The sequence below is a fragment of the Phalacrocorax carbo genome, chromosome 2 (genome assembly GCF_963921805.1).
Source record: "Phalacrocorax carbo chromosome 2, bPhaCar2.1, whole genome shotgun sequence".
NCBI classification, from domain to species: Eukaryota; Metazoa; Chordata; class Aves; order Suliformes; family Phalacrocoracidae; genus Phalacrocorax; species Phalacrocorax carbo.
In genome coordinates, this window is record NC_087514.1 from 145,498,173 (window position 1) to 145,515,987 (window position 17,815).

A 17,815-nucleotide genomic window follows, 5' to 3' on the forward strand; every position below is an offset into this window, starting at 1 on the left:
TAATTGTTTTGTTTATTTTACAAAATAAAATCTGTTTGTCTTTCAGTGAAAGCTGAGAAGAAAACAGTGCAGTTCAGTGATGAAGTTCAAGTAGAGACAATAGAGCCTGAGCCTGAACCAGTTTATATTGATGAAGTAAGTGTGATAAAAGTACTGATTTTCAGCTGCTGGTACCTTTAAATATGTGATGTTTAACCTTTTCATCCTGTACCTCAGAAACAATTTGAAATATCAGGAGAACATAATCAAATGAGAATGGGAAGGAAAAGTTGATTTAATTAAAAATAAGTTATCTGCAGTATTCTAATTTATTCATGTGTCTTTGTGAAACTGAATTTGAAAACTGCATCCCATGTAGGGCCGTACTCCAAGGTTGTACAGCTGTTCACTTCCAAACTAGAAGCTTGGTTGGAGTTACGCGTTTACTTTCAAGTTTTGCTTTAAGTACTTGAGGATACCTCAGAGTATCTTGAATGCTGGCTTAGATTTATTTCCCATATAACCACCACTGTCTTCCCCTAGCCTGAAAGATCTCTCCTCTGAAAACTGTGAGCTTTCTATGCTCTGTAAGTAATATTTAGTGAGATTTGCACAATCTCACCACAGTGATTCTGCAAGGTTTTCAGGAACTCTCAGCCTAGGATGTTTTTCCCTGCCTTTTTTCCCCTTTATTCCCGCCCCCCCTCCCCCCCCCCCCCTTTTTTTTTTTTTGTGTGTGGTGTTTTTTTTTTTGTCTGTTTTGTTTTTTGGTCTGGGTTTTTTTTTCCTCCCCCAGGGGGCTTAGAACTGTTCTCTTCAGAATTTTTTGCTTCCTCTCTCATGACCTTCCATTTCTTTCTCAACTAGGGTTCTGTCATTGTTTTTTGAAATGAAAATCAGTTGCTGCCTTCCTAAAGTCTTATTTAACTCCTGCTTCAAATATTCTTCCGCTGAAGAGATATAAGTTAGTCTGTAATCAGCCGAAATAGCTTATCTCAGGCCTGCCTTGAGGTGCCTTCCAGCTTTTGTCTTCTGTTATTCTGTCTTTGTTTATTGTCTTGTTTTGTTTTTAGAATTATCACAGTGTAATTTTTAAGGAAGTAGTTCATTCGGCTTCTTCCTGACTTTCCTGGGGTTAAGGAGGAAAAAGCATAGGTTCAGTTTCTACTTTGATAAAACCTATATAACTCTGGCCTGGTAAAGGCTGTTGATCTGATAGCACTCAGCTAAAAAGTGATTTTTCAATTGTTTATATGTAATGTTTGGTTAAGCAATATAGTTCTCTCCAAGACCTACTTTTCAAAAAGTTTATGCCTGTTAATTTTCCACCGTTTTGTAATTTTATAAAATGCCTTGCACTCAAACTGATTAATCAAGGATGACTTATTCTGAAGTCAACTGTGTAACCCCTCCAAACATCATCTTAAAAAACTCTTTAGTAATGACGTTGCTCATATACTGATAGGCCTCATACATTTACAAAATGCAGGGTAGTTTTTTCAGTGAATTTAGTTTTAAGTACACATTTCTTCTTAAAGTACTCTCTCAATGTATTTTGTCAAAACATTTGCACTAATCCCACTAGGTGGTAGTATTGCATATGTAATAACTAGAATGGAAAATAGAAACCTCTCAGAAAATACCGTTTAGAAGGATTTTCAGGAATAAAGGGGTATTCTGCACATTCCACTTATAAAAATTGTTGGTAGTAACCTTGGCTTTCCCTTGTTCAAGCATCTTCATTCCTGTAAAGTAGCATGTATGATTTGTATTTTCTTAGTCTAAATGATTTCCAAGTCCCAAGAGATCCAAATGACTGTTGTAAATAGCTGCTTTAACTTACTATCCCAAAAGTGTTAATTCTCCCCCCACATATGTTCTGATTACCCAATTTGTGTTCTAGGATAAAATGGATCAACTCCTGCAGATGTTACAAAGTGCGGATCCATCTGATGACCAGCCAGACCTCCCAGAATTGCTTCATCTTGAGGGTAAGAAAATCTCATGGCTTTTTTTTTTTGTTTTCTTCTCTAGTAATTACCTATATCAAAACAAATTGAAACTAAGCTGAAACTACTTCAGCTTCATGTGCACACCACAAGCATGCCTGAGAACAGTGCCTGAGCCGTAATTACCTTTTCACTTCCTGTTTCCCACATCTAAGAGACCAAAGTACAAAATATTAACTTAAAACAAGCCCATTCCTCTCTCAGGGAAATTATATTCCATATTCATTTCATTTTCAAGGCCCAGGAATACTTAATTCAATCTTACTCATCCATTTTTCTTCCACCGTAGGGTAGCACAGCATGAGTTGCAAAAGGAGTGTAAGGAACATTCCATGAGAGGAAGCAGCAATACTACTGAGGCTTAGAATAGACCTGTGGGTGTCCCACATGCTTTTCACTTGCACGTGTATTTCTGTAGGACTTCAATATTAGCAAATACCTTATAGAGTGCTACAAATTAGACTAGCCCTTTAGACTCAGATGATTCAGACTACCTCTTCGAAGAGGCATTATACACCATTCTACCCGAGTTGATAGATGCAGCAAAAATTTTGGAAGGGGACTTTGGAGAAGGAAGTAAAGAAACTTACCCTTTATGAGACAGAACATCAGCTTAAGTTGATGAATCAGATAGGGCCAGACTTTGTTAAGGAAACAGCAGATTCCAGATCTATCTAGAAGTTAATTGGGAAAAGTGTGTAAGCTTGTAAGGTTTTGAATATCCCCCACCTTTGCACACCTATCTGGTTAATCGTACCTGTAAATGAATCCTAGTTTAGGAACTGCACATCAGTGACGTGTTTGCACATATTCTAGTTCCACTAAAGCTAAAAGGGGGTAAAAAGACACATGAATGTTTTTATTCTTCCAAGAACCAAATACAGTTATAGAGGCTGTTGTCTAAGAATTGGCTTCCCTATATCTGCTCCAGGACAGAGGCAAAGAAATTAAAGGTATGCTTATCAGCCAACCTCCAGGTATGGCTACCATTAGAATCTCCTTTCAAAATGCCTTGAGATCATTAGAACAATGCTGAATTTTATATTAAGCCATGGGACTACTCCTAGAATCTGAAAGCTGTACTGTAGTCAGATGATCACTCCCCGGATACCTACAAGAGCGCTTGCCAAACATATGGCAGTTTATAGTTTTACAATGCCATATTCAAGACTACTTACTCTACACTCAGGTAGGCTTTGGGTAGCTACTATTTTTGGCATAGTTTGAGAATTTTGTTATAGATGTTATAGATGAGATCTTGGGTTCCTACCAGGGGTGGCAGGTGCTGATCAAATTTGACAAAAAAACGCTTCATTTTCTTCTGCCACCCAGATGTCCAGTCACAAATGTCTTCAAATTGGAGAGTTTATCCCAACACTTTCAGTAGCCCAGGGTTTGTAGTTGGCAGCAGTGCAGTCATCATGTTAGCGTACAGACAACTAAGCTATCCTTGTCATGCCGTTTTACCATGCTTTGTGTTATACATAAAAATAGGCAGGATTTACACCAGGTTTTACATATTTTCCCAGCATTTCTGCCAATGTGTTACTGATCCCATGTGCAAAGAAGAAGATGGGTACCTTTCATACAACTCCTCTCTTACCTGGAATTGCCTTCAAAGAATGCATCAATGATGCCCTTTCATGCATCATGGCCCAGAGGCTTTCAGGACCTTCTGCATCTCTAATTTGGGAAAACCAGGAGTGAAGATAGTGTTCCAGAGCTGCTTATAATGCATTTAGGTCATCTTTGGTGCCTGAATCTTTTTTTCTCATCTTTCAGTTTGAATGTTGAGAGGCTCTTGGGATTAAATACACCTCTCAATTAGTAAATAGTTAATTGCTTGGATAAGTGGGCACATTTTGCATTCTGGAGTAGGGTTAGACTGTAGTATACCCTTTGAGCTTTCTTGTCTGTTTATTTTACATTTGACAAAGTCAGTCTATCTGTTAGTTAACTGTGGTTTGCTTGGCAGTTACATGAGCCCCATGTCTTTGTGCTGAAAGTTGGCAGGGATGCATTTTTTATTATTTTGATGCTTTTCCATTGTACTTCTGTAAGTTTTTGTGTTGCTTTTTGCACATGTTAGTGGTTTGAAAAAGCCTCCATCCCCGAATTAGGATTCCAGTGACATAGCACTGTGCTATTAGTGTCTTTGATGTGTAGAAGGTTTGAATCATTGCAACCTGTTTTCTCCTTCGTTGTTTTGTAATGTTAGTTGAGCACATGATCTAGGTTGCAGTGGCAAATCTTCCTTGAAGAATAGATCACCTTTCAGATTTACCTGAACTTTTTTTACGCAAAATAGTTTGTTTTACACTCCCTGGATATTAAATGTGTTTTGTTTCACTGTATTTTTATTTTCTTTTTAACGTTTACTTTTTAAACTGTATCACTACTGAAAACTCCTGCTGGATCTCGTTCTTAAATTGTTCATGATGCTTCCCCTGTTACTATAACTTTCTTGGCACACAAATTATAGTAAATAGTTAAGAAAAAATTTGGACTAGCATCTATGCATTTCTATCTCATAATTTTTTAAAAATATACTTTCTGACTTGCAGAATGGAAATCTTTATTACTCTGATACATTTTAATGTCCTTCTATTCTAGCAATGTGCCACCAGATGGGACCTCTCATAGATGAAAAGTTGGAAGATATAGACAGGTAAAAAAGTAGATGTGTTTTGACTCGAGATTCATTCTTAGAAATACCACTGTTGTTACTTAATGATATCTTAATCATTTCTGTGAATACTGGCAAAGAAAACAGGCGTATTTATTAGTAGCTTCTCCTCCAGGGGGAGGTCTGAAGGGTTTTTTTCCTAATCACATAATATTTTATAGTACTTACTGTTTGACATTATGGCACTTATCAGGCGTCACTTCAGAGGCAGTAAAAGTATGTTGGTTATCACACCTCGTGGAAGTTTCCCTGTATTGTCTGTTCTGTACTGAAGTTATCTAAATTGTAGAATAAGTTGTAAAATATGTTTTCTAGGAAACATTCAGAACTTTCAGAGCTCAATGTTAAAGCAATGGAGGCTCTTTCTTTGTATAACAAATTGATGAATGAAGACCCCATGTATTCCATGTATGCAAAACTACAAAACCAACAGTATTATATGCAGTCATCTGGTGTTTCTGGCTCTCAGGTATGTATGTAACCTTTAATAGCCATCGACGTTATCAAGTACATACTGAGCTTTAGCTGATTTCTTATCAATTATTAATGTTAAACAGTTTTTTCACGTGAGCTAACTTTTTTGCAAAACATGCTCAAATATTGTTTTAGTCTACTTCTCTACATTACTAAAACAAATATATACTGATATATAAAGTGTGGTGGAGCATGTTGATTGGAAGCAATAATTTATTTCTTATTTCTGCTCTGTTGTTCCCCCTACTTTGCCCTCTGAGTTGGAAATCTCTCTTTATGATCTTTGTTACCTTAATGCTAGGTTAAAATCATCTTGCTCCCTCAGAGATAATCTCAAATGAAAGAGCAGTGTTTTCTCTCAATACAGTATGTTTAAAAAAAATTGTTTGTTTTCAGCTACAAGCTTTGAATATTCTCCTATTGCACGTTCTAACATTTTTAGCTCTTTTCTGTTCAATTCTTTTCGATCAAGAAAAAATCCATCATGTGCTTTGAGTTGCACATAAAATGAAAAATCAAAGCTACCAGGTCTTTGTATAGTGGGTCAAAGAAAGTAAAGAACCAAAGGAGTACAATTCATGTTTAAGATTATGCCCTCCCCACCCTAAAATCAAACTTTCCTTTAGCTTCCTTTTTTGAAATATCAATAGAAAGCATCTAGCATTTAAATTATTAAAACTAAAAAATATAATTCTTGCAAGACAGCATTTCCATGTAGTTGACTGTTATCTCTGAGTAGGTCTTTTAGCTTATTCATATACTACGGTATTTTTAAAAGGTTTAATTTAACATTTAAATGTTTAATTCCATGGTCTAAAGCACGCTTGCTGTATTTTCCTGTTTATAGGAATATATAACATTTCAAACTATTTCTTCAGTAGTTTACTTGGGTTTTGAGTGAGTAAAAAAAATTCAAGCCAATTTATTAATACCTATGCAGTATTATGGTATTATATAAACATTGAAGCACATTGAGTTCTTTTAGCTTCCTACAAATATGTACTTTCTTTCAGTGTCTTTTAAGAGGAGGATGTATGTTTTTGCAGCATCATTAAGAGGAACATTGTCTTCCATTCATATATGATAAGCAATCATGTTGTGACCCTATCATATAATTTTACTGTTTTATAAATGGACATGTGTGTGGATTCTTAAAGGGAAAAAATGGATTTTGGAGTGAAGATGAGCCAGTATAAAGTTCTGAAAGCTTAGGAGGCTCATGCCTTTGCTGCCTTCTAAAATTCTTTTGCGATATTGATAAGACTTCCAGCAGTATGTCATCTGAGGTTCATGGATCTTATGGTAGGAGGGCTGTGTATTGTAAAGTTACATGAACTCAATTGTAGATGAGACCTGATAATTTCTTCTAATAATTTGTGTTAAGCCAAGTAATTAATGATTGAACAAAAGCATAGGGTTTAGAAATTTAGTCTTGACTTAGAATACAGTTGACACATCTACTAGCAAGCTTTTCCTCTAGCTAGTTGTAAAATATTACCTTATTTTCAACTGAAATTTTCTTAAGGTCTCTTCTTCCTTTCTGTCCTGCTCAAACAATTTTGCAATGGCATTCTCAACAGTTACATGAAATGACAGGTTAACAGTCAACATGAAGATAATCCATTATTGGCTTTCCATTTTAACTGTTCTACTTAGTGAAAGTTATCTGAGCATCAAAAAGTATTCTGCTTTGTACTGCTATTTGTTACATGATTTAAATCCTTCAGTATTTTAATTCAAAATTAGAAGCTCTTAATTAGCGTGAGTGACAGTAATTACAATAAAACTTGGAAAACAAGTTTTCCAGTAAACTATTTGACCGTTTTGGTACTGGAGGTTAGAAATGTAAATAGTGTAATCTTTTCATACTGCAACACTTAATAGAAGACAATCAGTTGCTTTCTATTAAAACATCTGTAATAAAAGCTTTGAAAGACTGCCTTTAAGTTCTAAAATCAGATATTAAATACCAAATTTTCTTGTATTTTATTTTTAATATTCCTGTATTTAACTTCCTAGGTTTATCCGGGGCAACCTCAAAGTAATGCATATTTGGTGGCAGGCAGTGCACAGATGGGCCATATTCAAGGCTATAATCTTCCTCCTGAACAACTCTCTTCTCTCAGCCAAGGCACAGTTACTCCATCTGCCAGCTCAGTACTGCCTGGCCAGCCTGCACAGACGTCTTACACAAAGTAATTTTAAGTATTTCTGTATTCAAGCTTAAATCAATTGAAACATAAAGCACTACAGAAAATATTTAAAGGACATTTGTTTTTTTTACAGAAGTATAATTTTAAACACAGCTGAAAGATACTTCAGTCAGCTATTTCCAGTGTGCTTTTTACTGGTGTATTTGGTAAAATTTCCTGACAAACTTCAAACTTCTCTGTTGTTTTAATAATTTTCTCTAGTTTTTAATTTATATATAAGAAATATAGACCTTTTTTATATGTATAGTTCTTTCATATAAAAAAATTAGAGAAAATGATACAGACATGACTGACGGTTTTGTTTTGGGGTTTGTGGTGGTTTTTCGTTTTGTTCTTTTTTAAGATAATCTTCACCATTAAATGTATATTAAGTTATCTGCTGCTCTGGTTGGCGTTGCATAACTTCTGAGATAGTGTTCATTGTATTGTTTTTTTTTTTTTTTTTTTTTTTTTTCAAATATTGTACTGTGGAAGCATGGGGAGAATTCTGCTCATTTTGGAAAAGATGTGAATGGGCTATAAACACTTACCTCACTAAAGCGTATACAGCTTCCCTGTATATAGGAGCTACAAGTGGCTTTCTGTTTTGTGAAAAAGTTTTGAATTGACCTGAGATAGGATTTTGTGTTTGATGATTTTGGGTTTTTATTGTTGTTTTTTTTTGTTGGTTTTCTTGTGGTTTTTTTTTCTTAGGCTCTCTGTATAAAATAATTTTATTTTATAAAGTTGGGAGAGACATCTATCTTGAGTTATTAAAGTATTTGTTAGCCTGAACCCCAAAGTTACTTATTTGAGGTGGTAAGACATATGTTGATAAAAGGAGTTTCTGCATACTTCACCAGACTTGTTTTGCTATTTAAAACAGTTGGCTGGGTTGGTGGCTTTTTATGAGCAGAATGGAAGATAGATGGGATTTCATGTTGCACATTAAAATAAAACAAAGTACAGATTAACAGTCCAGCTTTAAATCCATGGGAGGTGCATTAGGTGTGTTTAAATCTGAGGAGTGTGTTTGAGTTTTAATTGGGATATTAATGGGTTATAGTTTTAAATATGCAAGGTGTCCAGAGTTAGGAGGTTTTTGTGTGTACGTATAGAACAGCTGAAGAAGCAATAAAGTGTTGCTGGTCTGTTGGTAAATTGTTTAATTAACAAACTTTTTTTTTTTTCCCTTCAGTGCAATGGTTGGCTCTGTTGCTGGCAGTACTTACTCTAACCAGGCTTCAGTGTATAGTCCACCACCTGCTACTGTTGATGTTGCTGCTTATCAGAATGCTGGAACTAATATGTCCCAGGTGCCAAACTATAACTTAGCGTCTACACCTCTGCCACAAACAGCAGGCAGTCAACAAGCACCTCCACAACAACCACAGCCTCCGCCACCTCAACAACCACAGCATAGTTACTCACAGAAGGCTCTGCTATAGGATCCAGGACTTCTGATTCTTAATCTTCTTTAACCTCTGCTAAAGGCAGTTGGCAATTCTATGAGTTTCTTCCTTTAATATCTTACACTTCGTTTATCCTCAGCTTAATAAGAATCTATCTTGGTGAACTAGTTCAATTTGCACTGACTTTTTAGGATTTTTTTTTTAATTTTGCAGAGGAATGGATGTATTTAGGACATTTAATTCCTTTTCAAATGCCTAAAAATTGGTACAAGATTATTTATGTTGGTAAAATTGGCTAGTCTGTGAAAACTCAACACTTGCAAACTGGTGTGGCATATATGTTATGTACATATAGTGTGTGATTGCAGTAGTGGCCATTTCGTATAGCTATGGTGACCATGTGAATATATTTAACACAATGTTTAAAAATAATTTACTTTACTATTTTATTTTAATCGTGAACTGACAACCCTGTTTCACAGTTTTGTCTAGTTTTATGACAGATGTGATGTCTTTTTCCAGTGGAGGAAAAACAGTAATTCTGCATATCGTGGTTACACTTACAAGCTACGGTCTATATATGAATTTACAAACTTATCTGAATCTTGGTTTCATTACTTCTTGAATTGAACACAAGTGTATCATGACTATTAGTCGGCTTATCTACCAAAGTAAACTAGTTAACTAGTAAGTGATTTGGGGGGATAACAGCAAATTATGATTCTGCTTCAGATATAATTAATAACTTAAAACTACTATTCAGAGGCTGCTAAACATATCGTGGGACCATGCAACAGATCAGGATCTTGCATTTTATCATGAGAAGCATGTAATTTATTTTTTCCAAGCTGTTTTTTACCAGAACTGTACTCTGTGTGTGTTGGTAGAGATTACACCAAAGACAGAGGAATTGAGTTGGAGGAGAAACGATGGAGTCTTAAACTGGAACACACAACATGAGTAACACTACTTTATTCAAGTCTGCTTAGTTAGAACATGGAGAATTACGGACATTTACATCACTTTGCTGAACAAACCTTCAGGGCTTTATTTTATCTCTTGTGGCCTTGCTTAGCAATTTGTTCTGTTTACTGTTCTTACACAAACACTTCTGCCTTAAACATCTGTTTCAATTTCCAGTTGTACCATTTCAGTTATTAGCCCTTCTAGTAGGAATATTTTATGAGGCATCTTATTTTCATTCACCTTCGGGTTACTTTGAATTCTGTCCTGCAGCAACATGCATTAGTCTTTTTTAAACGCTTGCTTTTCTCAGTAACTTAGCCAGGTGGCTCTTCAAGGCATGATATTTTCTTTCTACAGCTGAGGTGCTGCAAAGGAACACAGTGATGGAAGGCATCACTTCAGATATGCCTGCTTAGAGTTTCTTGTACACAGACTGTTGTTACTTTGCATTTGTGTTCATTCTGTAAATGCATCCTGGTTTCCTCTCATCTTTTCCAGCGACTCTAATTCCAATTAGAGCAATACTAGATGGCTTCAACATCGGATCTGTATTTTCAGTCTTGTTAGCATGTGTGTCAGAATTTGCTTGCTTTTGTGTACTATATTTTAGCGTGATGCTTCCAGAATTAAATGTTGCGATTGTACGTTGCACTGTAAGCTGACCTCAGTTATCCCATACACTCCTGCGTCTGTTCATGGTTACCTAACATGCCTTTGTTTCACTGTTTTAATAGGCACTGGTATTTTGCCTGTTAATGCTTTCAGATTACTACTTTGCATCACTTCTAACCTGAGTGGTTATAAAACATGCCCATAGCTGATGTGTTCGAGTTGGGGATGTTCTAGCCAGATGGCTGTTTTGATAGTAGTATTTTCAGGTATTTTTTTTTTCTCCAGAATACTTAAGCACCCTCACAAACTGTTATTACTTCAGTACTTGGTGTCATTGCAAAAGTCTGTGGAGTTTGAAAGGGAATACTAAAAAAAAAAAAAAAAAGGCAACATATTGTCATGGGTAATTTTTAATAGATTGAAGAGACTATTTTCTTTAGAAAAGGCATGTAGTATCATTTAGGTAACGTTGTCTGTATGTTTTAGGTAACTTATTCCAAAATCAGAGAAACAATGTGTGTAGAAGTGTATAATTTCTACACAAAAGTGAAAATAACTTTTTACTCTGTAGTTCTTAGGCCCTGATTCAAGGAGGAGCTTGAAGCATCAAAATAGCCCACCTGACATTGGCTGTCTGTATTAGGTTTTCACGTGTTGTGTCACACATTCCCTAATAAGGGCCTATGGAACTTCTGTACAGAAATGACTCGGCAAAAATACTTTTTGTTACTAATTTGTGATTGTTTTTAAATTTTTTGAAGTCTTCTTTCCGTAACACACAGAAATGCTTGTTCCTGGTTTTTCCTTTGAACACTGAAAACTTCAGTTTTTCTGCCTTCCAACTTGCTCATTTTGGGCATTTATCCATCTTTAAGACAATTAAAATCACTTTTCATTTGTGTTCATCATGACCAAAAAAACACTTTCTAAATTGCAATGCCACTATAAATTCAGTATAATAAAAGTTTTGAAAAAAAGATGGACGCTTTTTATTTTCCTTCATACCTTTATTAGAGTCACTGCTCTAAGGTATGTCCTGTAACAAATTGTGAATTTTAGTTGACTTAGTTTTTGTTGTCCACAATTGGCACAGTAGATCACTAGTTTTTGAGGTCCGGAGTCTTAGCATTTCTGTTGCATCCGACGTTTTCCATTACAGATGCAGTATTCAGATTAAATTGAATTTGGAGCTGTACTGCTTCATGTTGTTTTTTTTTCATTCATGAGAAAAGGTTATTTTGTCTTCTCGCTTAGTTGTGTCCCATGTGCTAGATGCTGTAAAGTGATGCCTCCTACCTTGCTAGGTGCTGTCATTGCACTAATTCTTTCACTCCTCCTCTTGTATCCTCTTTAACTGATAATTTAACGATTATATTTCAGTTCACCTCCTCTCAGCTGGTTTACTATCATGAACCTGGAGGTGCCATTGGTGGGGCTTCTCCGCTGTGATTTATTCTGAGATTCCTCATTTATGCGTTGTAATGAGCAAGTTCATATAGGTTCTGTCTTATATGGTATTGAACACTGAATATTGGTGAGAGGGGGAAAGTACATGTACAGCTACTGTATGGAAAAGCTGTTTTAGCAAATAAATAAAGCGTCAGGAAGTTAATCTCTTTGAAAGTTAAAAATCCCTGGAAACGATATGTTATTCATGTTCCAATAGAAGACCTAATTTTTTAATGTCTTGTTTCTTTACATGTAAATTGTCAATGAAAGGCTGGAATGTTTTCATAATATTTTGTATAAGCTTTGTTATTTAACCCTTTCATTAAGGAATACAAAAGTGTTCTTTAACTCCAGAAGGGGTAATTTAGTGGCTTGTTTCTCATGAACTGGAGCAAACTCTGGAAAGTGCCTTCTGTGCATTTCATTTCTACAAACAAAGCTACTTACCCAGGTGTATCATCTCCATTTATGTGGGCATGACAGAGATGTCAAGATTTACTGTAAAGCATCCCAGGAAAAATACCGAGGCAGCATGTTAAAATTTGCTACACTGATGTCATGGCTGTACGTTCCAGAGTGCGCAGTTGCAGGATCAGTTGCAACGTATTTACCCACCTCTGTTTAGTAACTGGTACCCATGTGGATGTGTATTTAATGTCACCAGCCAAAGTACATACAGACAGCAGTAAAACAACAGTAGAAAGGGACAAAATTTAAGAATTACTTCTCAACAGGTGTGGAGCAGCATATTGCCCTCATGGTACTGTTACTGTTCATGAATTTTGAGGGGGGGGACACACGACTGAAATTAATTTGAGTAACCAGATGTCAGAGAATTCTGCCGGATTGCACATGCTTAGGTGTAACAAAGGAAATAAATTTGCTTTTAATAGCATGTACGTATTTTGCTGATCAGGCTGCTATTGTAGTTCTCTGATTTCGTCTAGATGGCAGGAACATCAGATTTGCATTGGAGAACTGCTTAATACCTCATTCTCCAATTTTTTTTTAGTATTCTTTTTCACTCATATGTCACTCATGCAGTTTTTACATGAAAAGGTCTTACCTTATTCCTTGTCTGCTGGGTTTCACAGAAAGAATGAAAAAGAACATCTCTAAAGCTACAATGGCCCTTTGAATTCCATAACTGCAACTCCCTTTGGAGAAGATGTGTATATCTGTTTTGAAAAATAAGGGAGCGTAATTTTTCCAGTTAAAAATTAGGAGCTTCTTTTTAAAGAAAAAGGTAAAGTAAAAGTTGCAAACCCTCCATTGCTACAAAACCCTCAGTTGCTAACAGCAGGCAGAATCATTTTTCACTCTGTTATTCAATCTTAGTAAAGCTGACCAAGTCTGCACTACAGCTACTCCTTTTCCCTTTTAAGCTGCAATGAAGAACAGTAACCTTCATGTGTGTACTATCCAACACCACAGTAGAACCTGGGAAGGCCTTGACATTTGAACTTTTTGCTTCAATATGTAAAAAACACTATGTATGTTTTTGAAGCCTCGTTTCTTCAATTCAGGTGTTTGTTTAAAACCATTCCATTTGCTACTATGTAAAATTGCAGATCTAAAGTTCACTTTTTCATGCTGCTACCTTGGCAAAAGGGTGGTAAGAGTTTTTGTTCTTCTCTCCTGCATGTGCTTCTGGAAATCCAAATAATTTTTGTCTTTGTCATGAAAAGGAAAAGAAGCCTGCTGCAGTCTGCTTTGGTTTTAATAAAGTGTGCACAGTAGCAAAGTGCATTTTTGGTTTTGTTTGTTTTTGATGCTCCCTTTGATGTCGGCATATGTATATATTTAGATATACTGCACTGTTGTACAACAGTTGTTTTAGTAAATAACACTTTGTAAAAACTGTTAATTGTTTTTGGTATGAATGCAAAATATTAAAGTTGGAGTATTTAGTTCATTACGTTGCAAAGTCAATTTATAAATTTCATGGAAGAAGAATCAGAAAAGGACTTCCTTTGCTGGAGGGACTTGGAGATGCAGTAGGCAACATCTGTTAGAAGTACTTAGCTCAAATTTTCTGATTTCAGGCAGGGTTTTTGGTTGTTCTGGGTGGGTTATGGGGTTTTTTGGTGGTGTTTTTTTTTTTTTTTTTTGTATGATGCTTACATCTAGATTATATTATTTTTACTTCGAAAGTTTTTCATCTGTCATTAACTTCCTTTAGCTAAAATCCAAGTAACACATTGTAAATCTTATTTCAAGTATGCTGCATGTTCTCTTTCTTTCAGTAAGAAATACAGCATGAATATTTTAAAGGGGTGGTAAAGAACAAATGAGAACAACTATACAGTCTAATGCATATATTTGCTTATGGATCAATGAGCAAGTACTATTGGCAGCTTGACAGTTAATTTACACAGTTATTTGACAGTTAATTTCAATGACAGTAACACAAAGTCGTGTAAAACTAGGGTGTTTGATCTATGTGAAATGAGTTGAAGATGAGGCTAAAGCCTAGTTGTGAATCCATCACTGCTTAAAATACAGTCACAGCTGAAACTTGATAATCTTGACAGACGTATGCTGTTATTAAAACAATACTAAACTTATAAGTTTCTTGCTTAAACCAATATAAGTATCTGAGATCACCATGGGACTTTGGGAGCAGTGAGCAGCAGATTATCAGTTTGGCCTCTTAGGGTCTCTTCCTAAAAATGTGAGCTAAACACCTTAGGGTAAGTGGTGTATGCGGACTGTGGGTTAATTCAGTATCATAATTTCTGTGTTTCAAGAGAATATTGGTTCAGTTGAGAGAACTAAAAGACCTACAGACTGTGTAGAAATCAACCATGTAACATCTGTTATTTGGAACAGGGAGGGGGAATTAATACTGAGTTTGCAAAAGACAGGGGCAGGAAAGCACTGAAAGCGTGTTTCTGTTGAGAAGCCTGTGATGAAAATACTGTTTGAGAGTTTGTGACACAGTATTTAAAGTTTATTGTAAAAGCTGCTGCCTTGAATCTGGCAACAGATAACATAAGCATCGGTCTGTCTTCAAGGGGATCAAACCAGCTGTCTTCTAACTTTTCAAACCAACTAAACTCTTGATGAACTGGTTCATGTGTAATCTCTCTTCATAGCAGTCACTTCATACTGCATTATGAAGCTGGGAACCTTTATGCATTGTCTTACTAGAGTAGCTGTTTTTCAAAATCTCGTGCAACTCTGTTGCAGGATGAAGACTTATCTCTCACAATATTTGTAAATTTAAATTTTCTGGATTATTTTAAGTCAAGGCTGTTTCGGTTGATGCTGGTCGTGATCTGAGTTTTACGAGAGAAATGAGAAGTAAGCTATTGTGAAAGAACTTGAGAAATTTCCACTGATTAAGGCTGATTTGCACTTTGTAAAATTCTCATCAATGTTGGGAGTATACATGAGCAACATGCAAAAATACAGAAAATCATACAGGGGAAAAAAGGCAAATACGTATTTCCAGTTGTAGGTTGAGAGCATCTTTAGAGTGCAGTCTCTTGAGCTGATATAAAATATAAGGAATATAGTGATTGTAGTGCTTATATTTTGCTTTGACTTTGCTTAACCTTGTTAAGCATGGGTTTTGAATCCTTCTCCATGCACCTTTGATTTCTAAAATCAAGGCAGGTTGGTGTTTATACCCCACGTTCCCAAGATTGGTGATGTCCACTACCTCAGCAGTTGTGCTTTGGACCCTCCTGGTAGAGGTGCTGAATCCAGTAGGAACGTGTTGTGTGGTTGGCAAAGCCCACCACCAGTGTGACACTGTTCACTAGTAGGACTCATTTGACTGGTCAGTGTCTCTGTTTACCACTTCTTGGCTATAGGAAGCATATGTATCAAGAAATGGAACCCTTCAATGTATCCATGCTCGGGCCACGTAATTTTATACAGTATATTCTGTAGTGGTTTTCTAAGCTTGATTCACTAACAAGCCAACAAATCTGCCCTGACTGCTACTGAAATAATACAGGAATCTAGTTCTAGCCAGTTGTGATGGCTCACCCCTGCTGACTCATGCATCCTCAGGTATTTGTGGATTATGCAGACTCGTTTACTTTCACAAGCTATGTGTCAGACTGTCCCAATTTATTGTGCTTTACAAAGGTGTGTGAACATCTAGATCTCTTGGATTTAATGTCTTTCAGACTTGTGAAAATTGCCCCAAATTAGTCTTTTTCTTTGTTCCCCTGGTGACATTCTTGGAGCTGATACTGAAGAATTGTGGCAGAGTTCATCTAGGCAAACCTTGCAGCAAAAAACACGTGGCCTGAGGAATATAGGCAAGATGATGATTTACATAAAAATGTGGTGTGGTGAGGAAAAACAAATAGTGAAGAAATTTTTTTGCTTTAACAGAGTCCACAATCTCACTTCGTAACAAATTTCCTGCAGCTTCTGTGGAATCATGATTTATATTATCTGATTGTGTGCATAATGGCACTCAAGAAGGATTCAGCATTAGTAATTTTTAAAACTCCTCCTGCTCACTTAACTGTGAAGTAGATCATTTTAATTCAGTAATTTATCTTAGTAAGCTGCTTCTCTCTCAAAACAGACATGCTGTCTATTCTTGAGCACTTCTAATCTTCCAGATAATCAAGGCTTCCTGTAATTGTTGGCTGTTCCTTCCAAGGTTTCAGAGTCCCACTACTCACTTTAGGGAGCAGCTGTTTGCCTTGGTTGTGCAAACCAGTCCCTAATTTTGCCTCTTCTAGAGACTAGACTCCCTTGAATTTGTCTATCCACAAGGCTCAAATCGACACCGGATTTGTTAGAATCATAGAATGTCTTGAGCTGGAAGGGACCCACAAGGATCATCGAGTCCAACTCCTGTCCCTGCACTGGACAGCCCCAAAATTCACACCATGTGTCTGAGGGCATTGTCCCAAGAGCTTCTTGAATAGTGTCAGGCTTGGTGCTGTGATGCCTCCCTGGGGAGCCTGTTCCAGTGCTCCACCACCCTCTGGGGGAAGAACCTTTTCCTAATATCCAGCCTAACCCTCCCCTGGCACATCTTCCTGATATTCCCTTGGGTCCTGTCATTGGTCACCAGAGAGAAGAGATCAGTGCCTGCCCCTCCTCCTTCCTCCCCTTGTGAGGAAGCTGCAGACTGCCATGAGGCCTGCCCTCAGCCTCCTCTTCTCCAGGCTGAACAAACCAAGTGACTTTAGCCGCCTCCTTATACAGTTTCCCCTCTAACCCTTCACCAACTTCATGGCCCTCCTCTGGACACTCTCTAGTAGCTTTATATCCTTAATGTACTGTGGCACACAAAACTGCACACAGTACTGCAAGGTGATGCACAGAGCAGAACGGGGCAATCACCTCCCTTGACCAGCTGCGATGCAGTGCTTGATGCACCCCAGGGCACAGTTGTCCCTCTTGGCTGCCAGGGCATGCTGTTGGCTCATGTTCAACGTGCTGTCAACCAGAAACCCCAGGTCCCTCTCTGCAGAGCTGCTCTCCAGCCTCTCGTTCCCCAGTCTGTATGAACATCCAGGGTTGCTGTGCCCCAGGTGCAAAATCCGGCACTTGCCCATGTTAAACCTCTACGGTTGGTGATTGCCCAGTTCTCTAATTGGTCTGGATCTCTCTGCAGGGCCTCTCTGCCCTTGGGAGTGTCAACAGCTCCTCCCGATTTTGTGTCATCAGTCAAACTTAGTTAATGTTCCTTCAAGTCCTGCACCCAAGTCATTTATGAAGATATTAAAGAGTACTGGCCCCAAGATGGATCCCTGTGGTACTCCGCTAGCGACTGGCCACCAGCCTGATATAACCCCACTTACTATGACTCTTTGAGCCCGATCCATCAGCCAATTGCTCACCCACTGTATTACTTGTTTATCCAGCTGTACGCTGAACATTTTGTCCAGGAGGATACTGTGAGAGACAATATTGAAAGCTTTACTGAAATCCAAAAAGATCACATCAACTGGCTTCCCTTGGCCAGCTAGATGGGTAACCTTGTCTTAGAAATAAATTAAGTTTGTTAAGCAGGACTTTCACCTCGTGAACCCGTGCTGGCTGGGACCAATGACT

General features: G+C 37.2%; 1 protein-coding gene across 3 annotated transcripts in view; it reads left to right on the plus strand.

Moving 5' to 3' along the window:
* STAM (signal transducing adaptor molecule) overlaps positions 1-13,694 on the plus strand; it is a 38,779-nt gene extending 25,085 nt beyond the window's left edge. For all 3 annotated transcript variants that reach the window (XM_064444722.1, XM_064444723.1, XM_064444724.1), the window contains exons 9-14: positions 47-135; positions 1,883-1,970; positions 4,602-4,656; positions 4,990-5,143; positions 7,168-7,343; positions 8,539-13,694. In XM_064444722.1, coding sequence (XP_064300792.1) covers positions 47-135; positions 1,883-1,970; positions 4,602-4,656; positions 4,990-5,143; positions 7,168-7,343; positions 8,539-8,788 — 812 coding nt within the window. In that variant the 3' untranslated portion in view covers positions 8,789-13,694. The remainder of the gene's footprint in view (positions 1-46; positions 136-1,882; positions 1,971-4,601; positions 4,657-4,989; positions 5,144-7,167; positions 7,344-8,538) is intronic.
* Positions 13,695-17,815: the final 4,121 nt, after the last annotated feature.